The 24,465-nt window shown below is 37.1% G+C and overlaps 1 protein-coding gene across 2 annotated transcripts in view; it reads left to right on the forward strand.

Moving 5' to 3' along the window:
• Positions 1-24,465, forward strand: part of nos1apa (nitric oxide synthase 1 (neuronal) adaptor protein a) — a 119,986-nt gene that overhangs the window by 89,736 nt on the left and 5,785 nt on the right. The window contains exons 9-11 of one of the 2 annotated variants that reach the window (XM_077198497.1): positions 8,709-8,874; positions 13,279-13,428; positions 23,135-23,423. In XM_077198497.1, coding sequence (XP_077054612.1) covers positions 8,709-8,874; positions 13,279-13,428; positions 23,135-23,423 — 605 coding nt within the window. Of the gene's footprint in view, positions 1-8,708; positions 8,875-13,278; positions 13,740-23,134; positions 23,424-24,465 lie in introns of those variants that run through there. The other variant, XM_077198498.1, reaches the window with a different exon arrangement.

The following is a 24,465-nucleotide window of genomic DNA, read 5'->3' on the forward strand; positions in this document are numbered from 1 at the left end:
AACCTTTTATCATATGTTTTGGAGTATTGCAATAATATCGTATGTTGAGTTCAATATCGTTATATGTATCAAACCGTGACATGAGTGTATCATTACACCCCTAATTATTTTTAGATTTAATGGATTAATTTTTTTAGGAGTGTTTGTTTAGAGGTTAAAAAGCACAACTAGCTCATCTCATTTGCCAATATAATTACATGTATTGTTCTTTTGAGGACAGTTTTATTAATGTACATTGTGCATTATGCAAATTCTGTTTTATTATGGGTCAGGTGAGTCTAAATGTTTTGTTTGCTCAAACAGATAAACACAATAGAAAACAACAGCTGTTCTGCAGGAATTTAAATCAGCTCCTCAAGTAATTTATGAGCAGGAAAATAGGCTAAAATGTTCCTACACTGATGAATTTTATATTTTTGACCTTGACTGAGTCCTTTTTAGATAACTGAGCTGCTTTATCAGTCTGTTTATTTGAGATATTCTTGAAGTTTGAGACTATTTAATGGCTGTCTTAATTGTGGTGTGAAATGTGTGCGTTCACCCACCTTTTTGTTAATCTGTAAACAATGTCTATTTCTTGTCTAAGTAGTGCTTTTCAAAAAAAAAAATGGCTGTTACTTCTATTGTGAACCACAACATTAGAACTGATTGTGAACTGCTTGGAGTGCACAAAAAAACCTGCAGTCTTGTGTTTATTGAGCGTTTTCATTCTCTCCGGCACTAGACTGGTTCATTTATTCAGCCTTTGAGAGCCTGGGGTTTGCTTGTTCAGCCATAGTTCTACACCAAGTGTTTGGCAAGAACAGAAAGCGTTTGTTTTTCATAAGTATATTGCTCAGCCTGAGGGTATGCTCTCTCTTAAAGTGTTTTATTTATTTTTTTTGCATGGAAGACACTTCACTCTTCACAGGTCTGAGAACGGGCTCACAGGGGGTGGAATTTCGTTCCACGCTCTCTTGACCCACGTCGTTGTTGAACGAGCATGGCTCTGTGTTGCTTTGAGATATAGGATAGTCCATTCTGTCAGACCTCTGATAAGCAAAGCCAGCCACTGCAAAGCAGACCCTGATTTGCAACACAACACGCTCAAAGAGAAACAAGTTTTGGCTTTGCTCTGACTGCTGTGATGTTTTCAGTCACTGAAGAAGAAGAGACACTTTGAAGCCTGCTATCAAAGCGACACACGCGACTCAATCGTCGCTTATTAATTTATTTCTCCATTTGTTTTGCATTGGCCATCATCCTTAGGGAAAATAATCTGCAGATGAAACGATATTTGCTTTTCTGAAGTCAGGATTAGTGGTTGTGGCGGAGCGGGTTATTTGCGGAGGAAGGTTTTTGTGTGTTTAGTGTTTCTTTTAATCATATTCTGGTGGAATATTCTCCTTTTAGACAGTTCAGTACAGATAAAATGAGTCAAAAACATTTGGCTCCTGACACTTCCAGAAAACGATGCCTACGTCAGATCTCCAGGACATCAGTTTTATATATCATGTCCATACATTTCAGATTCTTTATGATTGCAATTCAGGCAAAATGTATTTTGAATCAGTGATTGAGTTCTAGTTGTGCATCCAGAGTCAAATGTATTTTCTCTCAAATAGAAGCCTTATAATGGTTGCTGGAGTATTTTTTTTGTTTGTTTTATGTAGAAAAATAATATAGATGTATACAAGAATATAGTACTGTATACAAAGGGTTTATGTAGTATACGCATATCCACTTCCAACAAAACAGTGAGAAAATGACCTCTGCATACTCTTCGTATTTCAGCATTGCTTGATTTCCACTGCCCTCTTGCAGCTTTCAATGGGGTGTGTGAGGGAAAATCAACACTGAAATATTTAATGTAATTACCTGGTGCAGTTTAAGGGCAGCAACAATGGAATAACAGTCACATAAAAACCTTGTAATGACTGCAGTGCAGTGGAAGAAAAAATGAAATGAAATGAAATTACTATGGTCGTGAAAGTCTCCACTGTGATTAAATGGATTGTTAGAACATGAATCGCACAAATAACCTTTTTTTAAAACTCTCTAGGTTGTGTCTGTGAAAGTGAATCATTTTGGTGACATTCTAGTGTTATTAAATTTGTCTTGAGAAACATGAAACTCTCCTTACCCATAAACTTTGAAATAAACATGGTTTAGTTGTTTTGTTTTAGTTTTTAGTTGCGTTTGTTGTGGTTGAGTCTGGTCAAGTTGGGTTGGTTTGGTTGGGTTTGGTTTGATTTAACTGTAGTGTCCATTTAACTATTCATTTTTTTTATTTTATTTTTACCAAAGGTACTTTCTTAAAGGCCAATTTGGGGTTTAAAAAGTAACTAAAACTTGTAATTTAAGAACAATTAAGTTGGTTTCAACCTGTTTCGAAATACAATACTATAACGTGATAATACCGTAACGTGATAAATAGCTTGAGTTATCATCAGGATATTGAACTATTGATACCAGCACATGGCTAATACAATACAATACAATACAATTTTATTTGTAAAGCACATTTAAAACAACCGAGGTTAGCCAAAGTGCTGAACATAATTTCAGACAAATTATAAACACATAACATGAGCACAAAGCACAGTTAAACAAGTGAAAAACTAAAGAATATATAAAATGCATTAATTAACTCTCAGGCTGGTTTAAAAGCCAATGAATAATAGTGAGTTTTAAGTTGTGATTTAAAAATGTCAAGGCTGGGAGCTACTCTGATACGCATAGGCAGATCATTCCAAAGTCTCGGTGCCACGACTGAAAATGCTCGATCTCCCCTATTTTTAAGTCGTGTTCTAGGAACAGATAAGAGTAGTTGGTCAGCGGACCTCAATGACCTCAAAGGAGCATGCATCTTCAGTAGATCATTTATGTAAGCTGGTGCTTGACCATGAAGAGATTTAAAAACAAACAATAAAATCTTAAACTGTATTCTGAAACAAACTGGTAGCCAATGAAGAGAGGCAAGAACAGGCATAATGTGCTCTCGTTTACGGGTTCCTGTAAGGAGTCGAGCGGCAGCATTCTGAACTATTTGCAATCTAGAGAGAGAGGCCTGGTTTACTCCTATATATAAAGCATTACAATAATCCAGGCGAGTGGTGATAAACGCATGTATAACCCTCTCCAAATTTTTGAAAGATAAAAATGGCTTCAATTTTGTAAGTAGCCTAAGTTGAAAGAAACTAGCCTTAACAACAGAGTTTATCTGTTTCTCTAGGTGTAGATCACTATCCAACTTTACACCAAGGTTCGTTACCATAGACTTGACGTAGGGCGTCAGGGGTCCCAGGTCTAATTTGGAGGTGCTAGTAGAACTGCTAGGTCTAAAAATCATAATTTCAGTTTTACTTTCATTAAAATGTAAAGCGTTTAAAGCCATCCATGCATTAATGTCATAAAAACAATCGAACAGCCTTTTTATCGAATCCTTAAAGATCGTTAAAAACTTTTATAAGTGCAGTCTCTGTGCTATGAAGTGCTCTAAAACCAGACTGGAACACCTCAAGAATACCATGCAGATCTAAATAGGCTTGTAACTGCAGTAGGACTGCCTTCTCTAAAATTTTGGACACAAAAGGAAGTTTAGAAATCGGGCGATAATTTGAAAGAACTGAAATGTCCAGATTTTGTTTTTTGATAAGGGGCTGCACCACAGCCTCTTTAAAACAAAGTGGCACATAACCAGAAGTAAGACTACTGTTTATGATTGCTTGAATGTTTGGTCCAATAGTGTTCCATACCTCTTTAAAAATACATGGTGGGATGATATCACTGGGACAGATTGAAGGTTTTAAATGTGTAACAATATCATTAAGGGCCAAGACGGAAACAGGCTCAAACTCAATGAGGACTGCAGCACACTCTATGGAAATGGAAGGATCAAAGGTTGGAGGTGAAATGCTAGCTCTAATAGTGGTAATCTTTTCCACAAAAAAGTGGAGGAATTTTTTACAGGCCAAAGTAGATTCTTCCTGCATTATATATTGGGGGGTATGAAGAACAGAATTAATTGTTCTAAAAAGAACATGAGGTTTATGGCCATTTTTATCGATAACATCAGAGAGGTATTTAGCCTTTTCAGTTTTAACAATTCTCTGATAATTACGCCAACAATCCTTTAGGATATCATAAAAAACTTGCAATTTATGTTTTTTCCATTGGCGTTCAGCTTTCCTACACTTTTGCCTAGCCGCTCGAGTTAAGTCATTAATCCATGGTTCAGAATTAGGTTTGGAGCGCCTGGGCTTTAGTGGTGCAATTTTATCAAGAATATTTATACAGGTGGATGAAAAACAGGAAATGAGCTCATCTGTACATAGGAAAGCAGATGACTCTATAGTCTCTGTAACATTACTAAATGCTTCGGAAAATTGTGCAGCAGTAGCAGGTTTAATCATCCTGCGGATACGAGGTGGAGCAGATTGCTTAACAGTATTGTTTGGAAGGGAAACATCAAATAAAATTGGTGCATGGTCAGAAAAAACAGCCTTTTGTATCTCAATATTTAAAATAGGCAAACTGCATGACAAGACAAGATCTAATGTGTGGCCATGAATCTGTGTCGGACCACTTACAAACTGTGTAAGGTTAAAAGAATCTATTAGTTTTAAAAAATCTTTAGCCAATAGATTCGTGGGACAGCATACATGAATATTGATATCTCCTATAATTAAGATCCGGTCATATTTTGGCATAATTTCAGACAATAATTCAGTAAAGTCCCTGATAAAATGCTTGTTATATTTAGGAGGTCGATAGATAAGAGCACACAGAACGGGCTGAAATTTGCCCAATTCAAACATTATTAACTCAAAGCTCGAAAATGCTATCATTGACAACTGCCTGCAGTTGTATTTTTCCTTAAAAATAACGGCAAGACCTCCTCCTCGACCAGTAGTCCTCGGGGAGTTAAAATATGTGCAGTCCAGCGGTAGAAGTTCAGAAAAAGGGCTCGACTCACCAACATTTAACCAAGTTTCAGTCACGAATAGAAAATCCAAGTTATGCTGGGAAAAAAACTCCTTTAAAATAAAGGTCTTATTCACCAGCGATCTAGCGTTGACCAGGGCAGCTCTGACAGGAGCAGGGGATCTGGCCATACGAGTTACATAACTCAAAGACCGAAGGTTTCCATGGTTAACACCGCCTTTCCTGGGACGAGGTGAGTGTTGGCGAGAATACTCCATGTCTGAGCCGGCAATTGGTATCAACCAGGTCCCGGTAGGATCAATAGCACGCCAGGATACATAGTAAGCCAAAGGCAAACCAAAGTGACGCCGGGCTCCACAGGCAGAATAGTCCGCTAGGTAAGCTTTCAACTTCACCAGCTGGCCGCTGCGCTTCCCACGGCGTCTCGAGCGTCCACTCCGGACAAGGGAAGCCGGATTGCGTACAAGATGAGCAGGTATGTTTAGCAAGGGGGGAGGGAGAAAAGTTTTCTGACCATCCCAGTCACACTTAGGCGACTTCTCCAACACGAGGCGGAAATCGATCAGCGTTTGACGATCATAAACCAGCAGAGAGTCAATACATTGCATAAACAGTGACACAAGCAATAAAATCACGAATAATTTGCTCTGCACCAGACGGCCGGCCACAAACACTGGCGCCATCTTGATTGAGCCTTCAATTGCTAATTGGACTCACCTTAGACTTTGGACCTGACTGGACTCGCTGCTTCCGTAATGTCACAGGCTGTTTGAAAAAGGAAACATTCCTGGTTAAATTTTTGAAATTCATGTCCTTGATGTTGAAAGAGGCTCGACTTGCTGCATTTACTCATAAACCTCTGCTTTTTTTACCACAGCACTGTAGCTAATATTGCTCTCAATATACGCCAATGTTAATGGCAGCAATTATTGTCAATCGTTCCCATCATACAGACAGAGATATTACTGTTCTCACTCTTTTCGTTTCCCCGATGTAATTGCACACTGAACTTTTAAGTGCTTAATTAGTAGATAGAGAAAAATAACCGATTGCAATGGCAATGCATTGACGTTAAACAACTATTCACTGCTGCTTTTGTTGTTTACTTTAAGGCAAGAATAAAATACTGAAGAAATACAACTTTTTTTATGCCATAAAGGAAAATAATGATGATCAAAACATTTGGGCTCCAACATTTACCCTGACTTGCCTTGGCTGATGAATGCGCCCCACTCAGAGTGAGATATAAAACAATGACAGTATGAAATATGAGGCTTGTATACATTTACATCCTATACCCCTTTGAAAACAACATCTTTTGTCATAGTAGGCAGCTCTTTTCCCAAAGACAATCACTCTTTGTCAAAACACACAACACACATGCATACAAGCATGTACATTCAAGAACTGATGGCAAACAGCTCAACCTGAACTAAGCTTTCAGTCCACATTTACAGTATGGTAATCTTTTTCCCTCATTTTTTTGCGCTACTCCCTGTGGTCTTGATCTTGGTGGCTCATTGGCCTTGTCTGGAGAATGTATTGTTCTTAAGGGCAGGCAGCACGAGCGGGCACGCGGTTTAAGCTGGGTCATAAATCACCCCGGACCCCTCGGAGGCCGGCCGCTGTGACTTTAGGAGCAAACAGACACTTAGACGGTGCTCAAGACAAGACACTGCGGAAATGGATTCACCCTTCTAGCGCTGGGTAGAATCGTAGGTCTTATGAAGGATACTGAAGAGCATTATAATCACTTTGAATACCTTTACAGCTGGCAACGTTTGTCATTAGCAGGACGTACCCAGCAGTATTTCATTTAAAAATGTATGGAGGCACTGCCTTATGTGTCTGGTACTTTTGGGACTATTGCAGATAATTCCTTTATCTAGGTTGAATTAATTACTTGATCAAACAGCTGTGAAAAATGAATACTGAGGGTATTTAGTAAAACAAACAGACAGAATATTTAATTATTTATACAAAAACCTTTACCATTGTTTTTGTCACAGAAAAATATGACTGATTTAATTATAAATTAGATAACTGGATAGATTAGCTGGATAATTAATCTCATGAATTTAAACTTTATTACTTTGTTCCCAATAAACATGGTATTCACTGCTTAATCTGGACTGAGATATTGAAATACTCATGGTACTTTTATTATTATATAGAGGACTTAGTGTGAAAACTCCCAGAGAATGAAGCTGGTATTAGATTCTAACCTCCAGTATATGATGTCATCATTAAAGTAGATGTGAAAAGAGGCGTTTGTCCTTCTGCTGTTGCTCTTCAGGTGTATTTTAAGAGTAATGTCAGGGACATAAAAACAGCTAAAAGGTCTTTCATGATGTAGTGTTAAAGAAGCTTTTTGAATGAAAGCGTTCTTTAATTTGCATGAATGTCAGCTACCCACACAGTAAATGATATGACCTTCATTGCAACACTTCACAAAGATTATCATAAATGTTTATGTTCAATATAAATAGATTCAAAATATATTAAATAGAAATGCATAACACAATGTGCATGAAAGTATGCATTTACAGAGCTTTTAGAGATGTCTGACCTTAAAGCTACAATATGTAAAAATTTTCGCCGTTAGGGGTCGCTAACCTCTTACAATAACAAAGGCGTAGGTTGATGACGCATAAGCGGTATTATGGAACTTGTCGTCATGCTGATGGATCTTATAATGTTTCTGGATGAGTGGCTACATTGATGTTTTTAACATGACTGTGGTATGAAGCAGGTCGCGATTTGCTAATGAGAGACAGATATCAGCGCCACACGCGGATATAAAGGAATAAGGACATTTTATTCTACCGAACTGGGTGCAAGTGCAGAATAAAATACTCACACAGGTCAGTTTATTAGACGAATGAAACTTGTGAGGTAACGCAGCGCTGTTTCACTTGGTCTACACTATCACACTAAACTGCATTTGAGTGTGGTGAAAGTTATGTTATTCTATGTGTTATTTTGTCTGTATGAGACTAGCAGTAAGCTAGATCAACATTAGAATAACATATTGATCATATTCTAACATTTCATCATGTTGAGCTATATACAGTAACATTGATTAGTTTTATGTACATTTGCTCACCTGTCTAATAAAGTACATCCAAGTGGCATCACTGTCAAGTCGAAGTTTGTCACGGACTTGGAGCTCTCGTCATCTCGAAAACGCCACGCTGATATTGATCCTCGTATTAGTTCTCCTTTTGTCCCAAAGTCTGCTTGCCAAGGTCCATCATTTTTGAACGAAACAACAACACCGTGAGCGGGCCACTATACTTAACGCAGTTGTCCACATCTGTCGCCATGGGCAACCAGGGATAACGTGGATATTACGTCATTGACAAGTGACAAGTGAACATGGATGAGCCATTATTTAAAATTGGAAATTCTCTGAAATTAAAAATCTTTGAGAACTTTTGGGATATTGTAAGTACACAACTGCAGGAAATATATCACACTGTGCAAGTGATTTTTGGATATTTTATTACAAACATCTTACATATTGTAGCTTTAAGTATATGAATAATTTCAAGTAGGACTTTGAAATGCTCAGAATAACAATGATAAAAATTAATTTTGTTTCCTTGAACTCATATTTATATAATGCTTTTAAGTAGAAGTTTTACTGAAGTTGAAAAGTAAATGGAGTTGAGTCTTTTGTTCTTAGCATGGCAGATTCTAGGATGTACATGGACGTTCTAGTTTCTCCTTGTCCATCTATTGGATGTACTTCAGCATGCACACTGTTGTGTGTTCCTCAGGTTCATCTGCTGAAGGATCAGCTCTCTGCAGAAGCTGCGGCAAGGATTGAGGCCCAGGCTCGAGTTCACCAGCTGCTGTTGCAGAATAAGGACCTACTGCAGCATATTTCTCTCCTGGTCAAACAGGTTCAGGAGCTGGAGCTCAAGATGGCTGGAAATGGCTCTAGTGAGTATGATTTCTTGTGTTCAGCAGTGCTAGAGAGTAATTTCTAAATCCTGTGATTTGTGACAAATTAATTGTCATAATAATGAAAGAATAAGCAAGAGTCTGTTTCATTAAAACATATTTTGTTGATCTCCTTCATCCATTAAAACATCTTTATTATATAGTTTGTTTTAGATTAAACAAATATAATAAATGCATTCAAATTTAACACATTTTGGTATGGAAATATTTATTTATAGTCAGGTTTTTTTTTGGTTAGATTATCAAGTAGAAAGAGGTCATCATCCAACAATTCACAAATCATTTTTAATCTCACAGCCTCAGGCTGTACAATACATCCATGCGTAGAATAGAGCAGTATTGTTTTTCAGTCCTTCACATTATCCCAACATGCAAAAAGTATCAAAAATATAGACTGTTCACTTCTAACCTTCATTTCAGAGCAGTGTATGGTGTAATAATTAAAGCGGATGTGAGGAGAGATTTGAAGATTTTTCGTTTACAACCGTCTCTGACAGGGTAACTTAAGTGTGATGCATGGGACAGACAATGTTAAAGACAGCACATCTCAAGGTTCTGCTGGTCTATATGAGAATGTCCTCAAATGAACTGCTTTAAAATAAGCCTGAAATTAACCCCTGTGGGAAATGTGCATTCGATGATAGGAGAGAAGTTAAAAAGCCAAGTGACATTAAATGGGATTGAGAGAGAGGGGGGAACAAATGGGAGGGTGAAAAGACAAAGAGATTGAAGGAGAGCTGCGGAAACGCATCAGGGCAAGTGAGGATGCGTTGCAGGGGTAAGAGCACCGTTATTAACCTGATGGAGTAAATGGGGAAATAAAGTGGAGCAGAACTGACATTGAAGTGTTTTTTTTAGTATGAGGGAAGGCAGATGACATCCACAGAGAGGATGAAATGGAAAGACTGAACACCAGATTTAGGGAACATTCTTTGGAAAAGTAGTTTGAAAAAGTACTAGCAACTCTAAAGTCGTTAATTCAAGTTTTTAACCCTAAGAATGCCATATTGATTAGTTATCTAGTTGGTCAGTCAGCAACTTATTGTCGACTACGTTTTAGCTCATTCTGTTGGAGTGTAAGAACGAGTCTCTGATGTAAACACTCGAAAACCAGCCTATTCATACAGGGATTCTTTACGAACTAGAAAGAGTTCAGACAGACCACTGACTAGTCAATTTTGAAAAGTTCAAAAGTTTGGGGTCGGTAAGATTTGTTGTAATGTTTTTAAAAATAAGCTCACCGAAGCTGAATTTATTTGATCAAAAAACATTAAAAGCAGTAATTTATAAAAAATATTATTAAAATAACTTCAGTGTCACATGATCCTTCTGAAATTATTCGAATATGCTGATTTGCTGCTCAAGTAACATATAACGTCTTATCACAGTTGAAAACAGTTGAGCTGTTATATTAAAAATATATTTTTTACGGTGCAAACTGTGATATATTTTTCTCAGGATTCTTTGGTGAGTAGAAAGTTCAAAAGAACAGCATTTATTTAAAATATACATGAATATCAGTCACATGACCTCTTACGTCATCCGCTCTTTTTCCAGTTGACTGCCGCCATCTTGAGTACCTGCCGGGTACTGTCTACAATACTGACGGCATTAGCTAGGAAGCAGATTTTCTGTTTGTTTCACTTTATACATAACCAACTTTGTTTATGTAAACCCTGTGTGTATTTGACAGTATTCGCGCAATAAGACTAGAAAAATAACTTCGTTCAGTAACCTGTCGATGTTGTTAGACAGGCTTAGTGCGAGTGCGCTTCGGGTGTACGCGCTCAGAAAAGCGCTCGTTAGAACCGCGCATCAACACGTGAATGACTTGTTAGCACATGCAAATAATGAACTTATGTGAACTGCATTATCCCGTTCCTTTGCGTTAACATTTGATGTGAATATACGTCGCGTTGTAGCCTATGCTGAGACGGAGGCGCCAGAACTGCAACTGATAGAATGCACTCAGTGGTGTAGTCTACGTGATACGCAGGTATACGCCGTATACCCACTAGAAAATGTCAAGAATTTCCGTATGCCCACTAGGAAATGTCAAAGATCTCCGTATACCCGCTTTAAAAAGCGTGAGGATTCGTAACAACATCGTTTTGTGAAAGAACTTTCATACATAAATTCACCCCGCCGTGACGTCTGTGTTTGCGCAGCGACACGGATCGAATCGCGGAATCCAGCAACAAATGTAACTTAGCCTAAGCGGAACGTCACGCAATTTGGCCATTTTTGAATGAATAAATCAAAAGTAATGATACAATGAATCAAATCTCGATATGTACTAAGTGTCTATGAATATTAAAGCTCAAAAAGACTGCTATTGAAATAAACTCTGAATGTTCTGCATGTTTCTGTGAATGAGCGCTCAATGTGTGCTCTACACACTGACGCGCGTGACACTCGTGGTGTTTTCAGCGTCTATGAGGAGGACATGCACACATTTGAACTTAATTGCAGAGCTTTTATGAGAATCACTTCACAAGAATTTTACCATTTCATTTGATAAAACTATCGTCATTCATTCGTATCATATACACACTCACAAACTTTAAAGTCTTCGTGACAACCTGTCAAAATCAAAATTTTGTATAACTTGAAGAAAATATGACAGAAATATATTACTATTGCACAGTAGAGTATACTTCAAGTAGGCCTAATAATAATAATACTAATAATAATAATAGTTTATTAAAACACACAGAAGCTCAAATGTCTTTTATTTACAACCCACCAAAATAAAAGTCTGTAGAGTAACTCGAGGGAATTATGAAAGAAATTGCATAGTAAGATGTACTTTTTAAAATAATAATAATCAAATCTATTAAAACATAATTTTAAAGGAATATCACACAAGTTTTTAAAAAGTAAATTTTTATTTGTGTTTATAATGTTTAAGTCTTTTAATTGTCAGCTGATAAAACCTGTGCTTCAGGGACCATATTCATATAACATCTAAGGCCAAATGTAGCTCTTTACTGGCTGAGTTAGATGGCGATTAACACTAAACAGTAGAAAATGGGTGGCGGCGGCGGACGGGCGGGCTGGCTGGGGCGGAGGGGGTGTATGGTATATCACAGTATACTCACTACAAAAAACTAGACTACACCACTGGAATGCACGATACTACGACATTTCTTCAAAAGCAGATGGTGGATATATTTTAATCCATGATCATAAATCGTGATATCACACAGCCCTAAGCTAGCGTAAACTCATTATCATTTACATCCACTCACCACAGACAACATGAACACTGCACAGAGAGTTTGCACACACAAACCACTGTTATAACATAAAAGCAAGCAGCTGCGTGCATGGTTGGGCATGACATGATTTTGACTGAATGCGCGCAAAGTGCGCATCCTTAATAATTCCTAAAAAGCTGACATCAGTTAATCGCGATCTCACATCTCTGTTAATATCAATTAAGCTGACTCCACAATGAATCTTTCATAATATATACACTTTGTTTGTTACAATTAGAGGATTTGTCAGCATACAGAGCTCTGAACAAAAAGTCAGTTTTGAGCATAGAGGTTTTGAGCAGTGAGGGGAGTCTATCTTAAATGCTTCTGATTGGCCTTTGCGTTGAAGAAATCAACACGTATGTCTGTGATTGGCTACATCGCTCAACGCTGCAAACGTGTTTTAAAAGGAAACTCTGGCCTGTAAAACGTTTCTATTTTGTTTTAGTTCTTGTTGCTTTTCTGCAAAAATGTATTAGTTTTTATATGTTTTATTCATAGATATTTCTAGTTGGCGGGAGTCCCGCGAATCGTTTTATTCTCCCTGCAACGCGCACACACACAGAGAGCGCATTGCCGCTCGCACTCGCCATCAAATCTAGTCCCGCGCCGCACTCTTTTGCATTGGGAGTGCACATCTCTAGATCAAGGGCCCGGCCCGAGGATAGTGACGGGAAATATCGGCCCGCAAGTTCGGGCTCGGCCAGAGAATAAGCTCTACTTCCTTTGCGACTGACGTATCGATCTTGCCGAATCAGGTACTCAAGATGGCGGAAGACAAGTTTTAGAATTGAGTGACGTCAGTGAGGAGACGTTGGTGACATCATCTGATATTCAAGTATATATTTTTTGTAACAATATAAATGTTTTTTCTGTCATTTTTTGATCAATTTAATGTGTACATCCTGAATACTTACTGGCCCCAAACTTTTGCACAGTAGTATTTTACTCCTCATTTTAATTGTATTTATTTATTGTATTTTCCCATCTTTTTTCTTTTTACTTTTCAGTTTGCTTTAAAGTTGCTTTGGTGCTTTAGTTTAAAATTCATGTGAAGCGCTCTCAGGCCCTTGAAACGAACCAAGTGTGAAAATGCCCTCAATCTCTCCCTCTCTCTCAACAGTGGGCTCTCAAGACAGTCTCCTTGAAATCACCTTCCGTGCTAACGTGCCCCCAGTCCTATGCGACCCCACCACTCCGAGATCAGAGGACGCCATCCTACCTCCGCTCAACGACGGGACGCCGCTCTCCCTGCCGCTGTGCAGTCCAATAGGTAGGGACCAGTGCTTGATCAAGTTTGAGTGTTTCCGCTTTCTCCCTGGACTACCCCAACAGGATGAGAGCCCCGACACGTCATCCCAAGACGTCTCGCCCTCATCACGGGACGAGCTTCTGGGTAGCCTTGAGCTGCTAAAGTTCCGCGAGTCGGGAATTGCTTCCGAGTACGAGTCAAACACAGATGATAGTGATGAAAGCTGGGGACCGCAGGACGAGAGCAGCCTCCGTCTGCTCAATGTCCTGAACAAACATGCCCCCTCTGACTGCTTGGAGGATGAAATTGCTGTTTAATGTGATTTTGTGCACACAGCTTAGAAAAACACTGCTTGATGCTCTGCTTAAACAGTTCAAGTCAATCAATGTCAAAATTGTCAAACCACCACCTGCTGTTTGTACTGCTGAAATTCTGGGAGACCAGGGCGACTTTTACCCATTTGGTGGCTGTTTTGTTTGTTACCTTTTATGTGATGTATTGAAGAGGAAACGGTCCCAACGCATAGTAAATGCTGTTGTCTCCATTTTTAAGTTTAGGGACACACGTTACATTTCAGATTCTTGTATCTCCTCTAATGGGACATTGACACAATCAGCGATTCTAGTGGCAGTATGGTTGGTCATAATGGCCGCCCCTACTTTGAGACATTCTATGTACAATTGCAGCAGTGCATAATGCATAATATGAATAAGATGGATCATTTTTGACATGTTAGTAACACTTCATAATATCAATTAACAATGAATAATTATTTATATATATTTAGTAATAATATTTAATATTATTATGATTATAATTGTTATTATTATAATTGTTGTTTATTGCTAGTATTAGTTTATATATTATACACTATAATAATTATTAGTAATAATAATATTTAATATTATATTGAATAATATTTAAATGTTTTATTTATAAATGAACAAATTTAACATTATTCTAAAGTCTTAAAATTAGATATCCCTTCATTCACTGTAAAACAAAATTGCTACCTTAAATTAAGTACAATCAACTTGGATGTTTAAGTAACTAACTTAAATTACATTAAATTGAATTATTTTTTAAAATGAGTTGAATCTTGTATAACTTATACATTTTAAAATTTACTATGATTTACACTTATTGTGATGAGATAAGACAATGTTAAAACATATGTTGTCATAACTTATTGATCATATAATTTTTTACAGTATATGGCAAGTGACAAATCTAGAAAAGACGAATAAAGAAAAGTTAAATCGCTCACAGAAGGCGGATCATGTCAAACATGTTCACTCCTATTGGTAGCTGTCACGTTACATTGATACTCATTTGCATTTAGTTCTAAACTTTGTTGGATCCCTGGAAACCCTTGTCGTTGTGAATCGCTGTACGTGTTAACGCTCCTTTAGAGTCCACAAAGCAATTGCTGGATATACACAAATAAGTAATTGTTTTTAACTACAAGAGATACAGTACCATCTATATGAAATGAACTTTAGAACAAATTTTATACATTAGCCTGTGATATTGTATCTATAAACATCAGTTGTACAGTTGCAGGTTTGTTTCTGGGCAGTATTAGACATGTATGCACTGATATGCTCAGTCATTTAGACCACCTTTCGTCAGAAGTGCTTAGAATGAAGACAATTACCCAGCTACATCTGTTTTAGCATGCACAACAGAACAGACTCTTAATTGAATGACTGAGGACGCTACGCTAATTATACCCTAAGGGTAACGAGGCGTCTAAACCGGTCAGATCTTTACCAACAAGAACCCCAATTAGTCTGTCAGAATTTTCACAGCCCACATACTTTATTCATTATTTTCGTACTTAGAAGAGCTTGTCATGTTTGACTGTTTCACATATGTTTTTCTTTTTTGCATTCAGTTTCTTCTGTGCTTCTAAAAAGTGATATTTCAATGTCTTATCTGTACCTCTCTGATAAACTACTCGCCTCTTTAACCTCTCCGTTTAATTTTCCCGTCTCTCTCTCTCTCTCTCTCTCTCTATCTCTCTCTCTCTCTCTCTCTCTCTCTAGTGCACACGATTAGCTTGGTAATAATAGGGTGGTAAGCAAGTCTTCCCACACATACAGGATATAGAAAGCATTGTTGGTCTTAAATGTCTGTATTGTACTCCATTTATGCACTACCTTTTTTCTTTACACAAAACTAAAATGAAGTATTTACCTAGTATTTAGTATTTAAAGAAGTATTTATCTTTAAATCTCCCTTAGGCTTGTAACAAAATCTTCCAACAGATTCTTGGCTGCATCTCTGAGGGATTCATGACCAGTCGTGTTGTCTCGCAGCAGGTCTGTAGGCCAAGACCTAGCTGTGAGCTGTGGTCTAAATCCTCCTCAGGGAAACGAGTTGTTGTTTGAACACAAGAAGACTGATGTTTTTATTTTTTCTGATTTCTCCTCCTTCAAGGGCACAGTACATTTGTATTAGTGGTGTTTGCTTGAGGCACAAGCGTCACGGTTACTGTTATATGCAAGTTGGGGATTTGAGCAAGTCAAAATAAGTAGTATTAGTGCATAATTCATCCCATGTACATGTAGTTTTTCTTACAGGCATGATAACTTAAATCATGCAGCTTTTTGATGTGATGTTTCTTTTCTCAACAATCATATGACTTTTTGCAAGGTGAACGATAAAATAAGTGAAATAAATAAATCCCATAGAATTACATTGAAGTCATATCTAGGGTTCATAATATCAATTATTCAGGTTTTTTTCATATGCCAGCTTAAGTTTTCATTTGTATGTAAATAATCAAATATTTGAAGTATTAAAGCTTTAGTTCACCCAAAAATGAAAATTCTGTCATTAATTACTCTCCCTCATGTCGTTCCAAACCCATAAGAACGTCATTCATCTTCTGAACACAAATTAGGATATTTTTTGATTAAATAATAGACCGCAATGTTATTACCACTTTCAAAGCCCAGAAAGGTAGTAAAGACATTGTTAAAATAGTCAGTGTAACTACAGTGGTTCAACCTTAATGTTATGAAGCCGATGATAATACGTTTTGTGCGCAAAAAAACGAAAATAACGACTTTATTCAAAAATCCCTTCTCTTCTCTGTCAAAAGCTCTCGGATTTCATCAAAAATATCTTCATTTGTATTCAGAAGATGAACAAAGGTCTTATGGGTTTGGAACAACATGATGACAGAATTAAAATTTTTGGGTGAATTAACCCTTAAAATGCTCGTCGTCCGTCACTTGGAGTGGCCACACAGCAATTAAGCCGATTGTAGTCTGATTAATATCTTTATGCTGGATGAAACTGATCTACAATACTTGTTATAATTTTTATCTGGTAATTAAAACAGACCTCAATAATTTTCCTGGTCTGTTAGTCCAACTTTGCAAAAACCGAACTGGTATGATTTTTCAGTAAGACAAGCATATACATTTACATTTTGTGAAAAAACACATTATTGCTTAATTATTTGCCTCCATTCAATCAACAACCTATTGATAGAACAATTGTTAGTTCCCGCCCTACTTTTTTTTGAAAGTCTATTCACTCAAATGTATGTCACAATATGAAAGAAAAGCTCTGTTGCTACTTCCGTTTCATTGAGCACGTTTACATGCACACCAGTATGCTGATAATTCCCAGAAATCAGGTTCTTGAAATAACCCGTTTTCCCGGTTTACATGTAAATCGATAGCCCTGCAACGCAAGTAAACTGCATTTACAAGACTTTATTAATAAATCAGGTTATTTCCCAGTAGTACAATAAAGCATAAAAAAGTATTCTAACATGTCAGCAGGACATTTATGAACTCGTATATTATACTCTCATGCAGTTACAGATGCAGCATTTCCACTGAACACTTTGGCTACATGAGATGAAAGCACATTTTTATAATTTCTTATGTCAAGAAAGAGCCTGAGTTTTTGATTATATTTCCTCGAAAGGCTCGCTCTGTCTGGATGTGCTTAAATCCGCAGTAAGGTTGCTTTCCTGTCACATATCACACATGCGCACCTCAATAAGGTGGCAGAACACAGCTTAATGTGTTTACATGTCGGGAGAAATCAGGGTAAGGTGCAAAAATCTAGCTGTGTTGATCAGTTTATGCTTAAGCCGTTCAAGATAAGATGCATTGTCGACTTAAGCGTATTTGGGTTAAGAGCGTGCATGTAAACACACTCACTGTGACTTTAAAGTTTGTGTAAGCGCATTTCTAGAACCTTGACGGTGTGCTCTTTTGATTTGAAAAGTAATTGGCTTAGAACTGCCCACAAAGCCCAAACCACTCTATAGAAACTCTGTGAAAACCACTCAAAACATGAACATTTTTACACGCGCATACTCTACAAAAAAAATCTTTTATATGATACTAACGCCTGAGGAATCATTGCCAATTATTAGAAATTAATTAATTTGCCATTGATCTTGTCCTTGAATCCTAGCCACTGCTAGTTTTTGAGAGGAAAAAAAAAAAACATTTATTCCACAGTTTTTGGTGTCATGAATAATAAAACATCACTTGTCCCTCCTGTAGCTTACTGCAGGTTTTCAAAGTATATGACTCACTTCAAAGCCATTTACAATGAGTTCTGTCATTTTTAAGAGCTTTGCAGTGCCACTGTGTGAGAGTCATTGTCAGTGAATGTTCAGCAACATGCATCAAGTTGAATTACTGGATCAAGGTGTTCTTTGGCTTTTAAAAACGGCTACACAAATTGGCATCACTTGAACAGCCATCTCTAAGTGAACACTTTGTTACACGTCAGCCTATATCTATCGTGAATATTACAGTTGATTGACTTTCCTAGTCAAGATATGGTTCAATCCTTCTGCTATTCCAAGAATCGATGGCACACAACTGAAACTACTTCAGATGCCATATGCATGCACAGCTGCTTCAAGAAATAGAAATAACCACTAAAATGTGTGCTCACAAAACCAGCAAGTGCAGAGAACACCCTCTGAATCGTTGTGTAATTTAACGGATGCTCTGGAGCATCGCTGTCTCATCTTTGCATGCTCGGGGAAATGCGCGGCTGTCGGATTGATCCTTCTCCCTGCGGCGTAATTGAAATTGCATAACAATATCACATCTCATTTTAGTACAACTGAGAGAAGCTGTTGGAAACTCGGGTGCTTCTGAATTAGAAGCTCAAGCCTGGGCCAACCTGCTCGCACTAGTTAGCAAAGTACTTTAGTCTGAAGTGTTCAGCTTTATCTAATGTAGAGACCATAAACTCTCATTCAATTTCCTTTCAGAATTACAAAATTCAGACATTAAGACCTACAGGGGTACTCGAGGAGATGTGGATTGTGAAGTCCGGGGCAATTGTCGCTGAACTTGAGTGGAAAAAAATCCTTCAAGTTATAAAGTGAACTCCAATACAGTTCAGATGATTTGAACTCCTTTATGCCCTAGAAGGGTGACACACCATGAAATTAAAACTGCCCTTTAAACAAAACAAATGAATTGGCTATATTTCACAGAATGAACGGTTATGCACCTTTAGTCCAATCTGGTTCCAATGATTTATTCAAAGACACATGAGCGTCGATCAAGTGGATAAGCTGTCATTTTCTCGCATCACAGTCTACTTGCTCCAAATCCCTTCATTTCATCGGTGATAAACTTGCAGATAGTTGCATTGCAGTCATGTTCCTGCTTGACATTGATGTGGCAGAGCCTTTGATTAATTATTGATCTGAGAAGTCGAACGAAAATGGGGGCATTGTCTCCCATTATGTTCAGTAGTGTTTTTTGGGGGGTTTTTCTCCAGTGGCAGAACATTGCCATAAAAACATCCTCACATCTATATTTTATGTGTTCAGTGCCGGTTTTGGTCTCACCTTAATTTTAACACTGTTCTGATATAGTTTGAGATTTACCATCTTTCAGAAATCCATTTTTTTTTCAATGCATTTTTAAGTGCTGGTGTGGCTTCCAATGGCTATTTAACATACAAATAGCTATTGACCATAAGGGTTTCCATGCCATCTACGTTTTTTGGTGGTGCCACTTTTGTTGCTCTTTTGAGGTTTTATTAATTTATTTCCTTCTACCCTTAAATGCGCTAAAGTATATATATCTACAGTACCAAGGAGACTAGTCAGCCAGCAGTGCTGTTCAACAGAGATAAAGGTAATGGATAGTCCTAACGGTGCAGTTTACTTGTGAAGCTCTCTGCCCTTTTCATTTAGGAGTCCTGAGATTGATGCTTTTCTTCTGGACCGCTGTGCCATTATAGCTCTCCACCTCGTTTATGTTAATGATGGAGTTGATAACAGGGATGGTGAGTCAGATGGAGCAAATTCTTTCCGAGTTACTCCACCTTGACCCTCTCATCAGGTGTTATCCTTGGCTAACTTATTTTACCCACCCCCCCTGCCCTTGTGTTTAAAGATTCATGCTAGGAAGGGGGTTCAAATTTATTATTGATGTTTGGCCCATCTTCTGCTGACCTGAACATCTGCTAGGTCAAAAAAGTTGGAGATAATGGGTTAAAATGCTTTATTTATTCATTGTTATTCTCCATGTGTAGGAAATGGTAGTGTTTGGCTTGGGGTCTAGATATATTTGCTCTTTGTTCAGCAGTTCATTTTTGATTCTTTACCACATGATTTAGTGCATCATGAAATCTGGCCACTTTTGATTATTTTTGTACAGTTCATAAATATAGGGGTCCTGATCATCAGTGTTACCTCTGTAATGGAAAACCTAGAAATATGTCTTCAGAATTAGTGCTGTCAAAGCGATTAACTGCATCTAACATTAAAAATTTTTGTTTATAATATATGTGTGTGTGTGTATTATATTTATATACTGTATATATTATATATATGTGTGTGCATGTCTCTGTTTACTGTGAATATATATGTGTGTGAATATATATATATATATATATATATATATATATATATATATATATATATATATATATATATATATATATATATTGCATACATGTATGGGTGTCTACACACACTTATATTTATATATATATATATATACATATTATACACGCATGCATTATATAAACAAAAACTTTTACGTTAGATGTGATTTAATCACAATTAATCATTTTGACAGCACTAATACATATCATTGATATCATATATGAAATATAATGTCTTGCCCCAAATTTTGAAAATATTAATAATACACTAAAATGTTTTCTGGTAAAAATTGTAAGTGCAGTCCTTGCTGTAAAAGGATTTTTAAAAATCATTATGCACTAAACTCGAACAACTGGATATATTTTAGAAATTCATTGGTCAAAAAAGAGTGGGAACCCTGCACCATGCAGCGTGTTTGTGGGTGGGTGGGTTGGTGGATGTGTGGGCTGGACACCCTTTGGTCCAGAGGTTTCGTGCTGGGACACATCAGGAGCTCATAAACCAGCCCAGAATAGCAGCGTGTCAGACACCCTCTTGGCATTTGCCACTTTGGTGGAGCCTGACTGAGGTATTTTTACTGCTGCCTCGAGCTACCACGATTATGCCCTGTGGAGAAGGTTCAAATCCGATGATCACTGCGTCATGCTCTAAATTGAAAGCTGATGATTTGCTATACATCTTTCTCACTCAAAATCTAGTCACACAGACACATACTTTTGATTTTAAGTCATTAAGTCTTATCCAGTTTGCACTTATTCTGTCCACGAACTACCCACTCAGGACAAGACCAACCACTGCTTTTTTTTTTTTATGTGTTTTTTAGGAATAGATAAATCTGAAATGGATGATATGGCACAAAACAGACTTTCTAAACATGATTTTGCTTTGCAATCAGACAATTGATCTAAATGAAACTTTTGATTTTCACATGCGTTTTCCAGTTTTGTGTGCAATATGCACCAGACTGTCAGTGAAGGAAGTGTGGGCCGCCTGTAGCTGATACTACACAAACATAGTTGAACTAGTCTGAGTATTGTAACATTACCAGATTAAATAACATGTCGGCCATTGAAGTGCATAGTAAATAATGTCCGTCGTATTTTAGATGCTTTCATTAGAGTGCAGATCAATATGTGTAGTGATACAATCACATGAAACCACAGACAAGTGGCTACTTTTCTCCTGCTTATTTCTCTCCAGAGCTCATTATAGCAGCATGTTGTGCTGGTTTAAGCCTCATAGTAAAATTAATTCAGATAGCGCATGAAGATAAATCCTGTGAATCATTTAGACTTATCTTGTTACCCAGTGGTGATGTGCCTGGAAAAGAAAGGCAGACCCAGAAATGGCAAGTTGTGGGTTTTTTTGTTCTTGTTTTGTAATTTTTTCCCCTGATTACCATGACAACAACATGCTGTTTTTGGCACACAAACTTCCCTCATTCATCTGTTTGCCTTGCCTGCAGAGCCAAGACATTGTCAGCATCAAAATAACTTCCCTTTGTCAAATATTTGTGTGGAAAAGCCTCTCTAGTCTCGTATGTGGCCCGTGTTTGTCGTCAACGAGAGACTGTCACCAGCTAATGAGGATCTAACTCCTCCATGAGCAAGTGTTGAAACTGTTTGAGTTTAACAAGCTGGAAATAGCTATGCCACATCAAGAGTTTCTTGAAATCACATTTGATTAGATCCATACAGATTTTATTGTAAACTGCTTTGAATGGCCTAAATTGAAGCTAAATTTGCAATGGAACACCGTGTCAGAGCCACTTTTGTTGGCAAATTGCTGTTTCTATCTTTCCATCTTTATCACTCTCGGTCTACCTCTCTTCAGTCACCTTTTAGGTAAAAGGTAAATGGTCATTTCTTTTTATATTTTGATGTAAAAGTTAAAAGTTGTGTTTAAATACTACTGTAGTTTCATGTTTGAGCATTAATATACAGTTTTTAAGAATATCTGTATAGATGCAAACAATAAATCATGCTTTCTTTGTCACTTTGAATGCTAACCATGAAATAATGGTTGTGAGGTAAGAAACATGACATGGTGGGACTTGACATATTCTATTTTCTGCCTATTTTGGTGTCATTGTGTTTTGTTTGTTTTTTGTTTTTTTGCATGAATTTGTGTCCATTGTTTAACATTTTATGTATAAAATGATTAATCACCACTGCATGAAAATAGGAATGCACAATATATTGATATGACGTTTAAATATATTAGTTTTCTTTTTTTTAAATGTTATCTGTTGCTATTGATGATACATTGGATATTTAATTGTGCATGTTTTTACATTTATATTCCATTTCACCTATATTACCATATTATTATTACCATATATATTACCATATATTACCATCACCTAATGCTCATTTATAATTTAATTACACTGTAATTTTTTGCCAACCTCAAAAAGAGAATTTTTGGTGATGCTTAAATCCACTTGTAGCACTTGTAGATTTTTTTTTATGCGTTTTATTTTAAATTTATCTGTAAAATAGGGTAGACATTTAATAATTAGCAGTTATCAGCCATAACAAGATAATGAATAATAATAATTCTGAATAATAACAATAAAAAAGTGCATCCCTACATTTAATCTGATGGATTAAACAAGGTTAAATGTAGCAATATTGGGTTTATGTCGAACAAATTGGTTGAATGAACATTGTCTAGCAGTGTTGTGCTTTCAGTGTTAAACAGTCATGCATTTAAGTCTGTACAAAAGCTACTGAAGACACAGCTCACTTTTAAATGTTCATTTAAATTAAGTAAAGTTCCCCAGTGCCTCACTTTGTCTGAAACCCTTTTTGTTGTTTTGTTCTTTAGTGGACCAAAGCATGTTTGAGAACTGCAATGCTGCGGAACAGCCGAAGCTGAACTTTCGTCCAGCAGGCTCCACAGACACGTCTGCCCTGGCAGGATCCAGGACAGGTGGCAGCCAGCACCTGAAAAACGCCCTGAACTTGGGCAAAGCCATGGGTGCGAAGGTAAACGACTTGCTCCGCCGAAAAGATCCCAACAGCTTTGGAGACATTGGAGTCACAGAGGTGAATAAGAACGTGGAGCCAGTGTGGTCCAACCTGACTGAGATGGGACACAGTACAGCAAAAAACAGGTAAAGATTTCACACTCACGGCTGCAAACGGCAATGACCTCAAAACGCTCACTGTATTCAGTTGACTTCATGCTAAGACTAAAATTGCTAGGAAGTTGTCAGCCATAGCACTTGCTTTTGACATTTTAATGACCATAGTGCTTCTACAGAGGCGATTCAAGGCTGGACTGCGATATGTCCCAATCTGATACTCCCTTTTTACTGTCCTGTCTAACAAACGTCAAATAAAAAAGGAAGTAAACAAAATATTCCTCTAAACATGGGGGGGTTGTTGATCTGGTTCCAGTACACTTTCATCGACTAATGTTGAATGAATGTATTCCATCCAAAGTGTGTATATAAAGTCTGTATATATACAGACGTATGCAATCCTGATCAGAAGTATTGGCACCCTTGGTATATGTATATATCTATATAAATAATACATATATATGCTGTACATATTATGGCTGACAAAAACAACGTATTAGTATCTACGATTATTAATATGTTCAGCTTAACGTGTTAAAATATTTAATGCATATAAAACATTAATGCAGCATCCAAGGCCTATCCTAAGTTCACTTAAATTAAAAGTTATATATTTTAAAGCCTATTAAAGGTTAAAGAAATTTTATGTTAAATTATACTGTTATATGTTGAATGGCTATAATTACTAATTTCTTCCAGAAATTATGAAAAAAAAATCGTATAATACAGAAAAATTTGCGATTTGATTAGTTAGTTAAATCGATTGATGGCACTAATATATTGAGCAGTTCATTCAGTCCTTACAGACCGTCATTCATCGGTGCAGATGGCCGATCATATTTCTCTGTTGCAGTTCACATCTCTTTCAGCAGTGAAAGTGAAAACAGGAGAAATGTCTTTGAACACTGTTATTATATGAGAACCCCATGGGTTACTGCTGAGATTTGACTGACATCTCTGAGAGGGAGAGAAAAAAAGTCTTTTCATGCAGGCAACTGTATCCAGCATCATTATCAGCAGCCTTCAAGAGAATGTACATGTGTCTATGAGTCATTGTGTATGTTACATCAGG

The sequence above is a fragment of the Siphateles boraxobius genome, unplaced genomic scaffold, assembly GCF_051911475.1.
Source record: "Siphateles boraxobius isolate OS27281-9 unplaced genomic scaffold, OSU_SipBor_1 41, whole genome shotgun sequence".
NCBI classification, from domain to species: domain Eukaryota; kingdom Metazoa; phylum Chordata; class Actinopteri; order Cypriniformes; family Leuciscidae; genus Siphateles; species Siphateles boraxobius.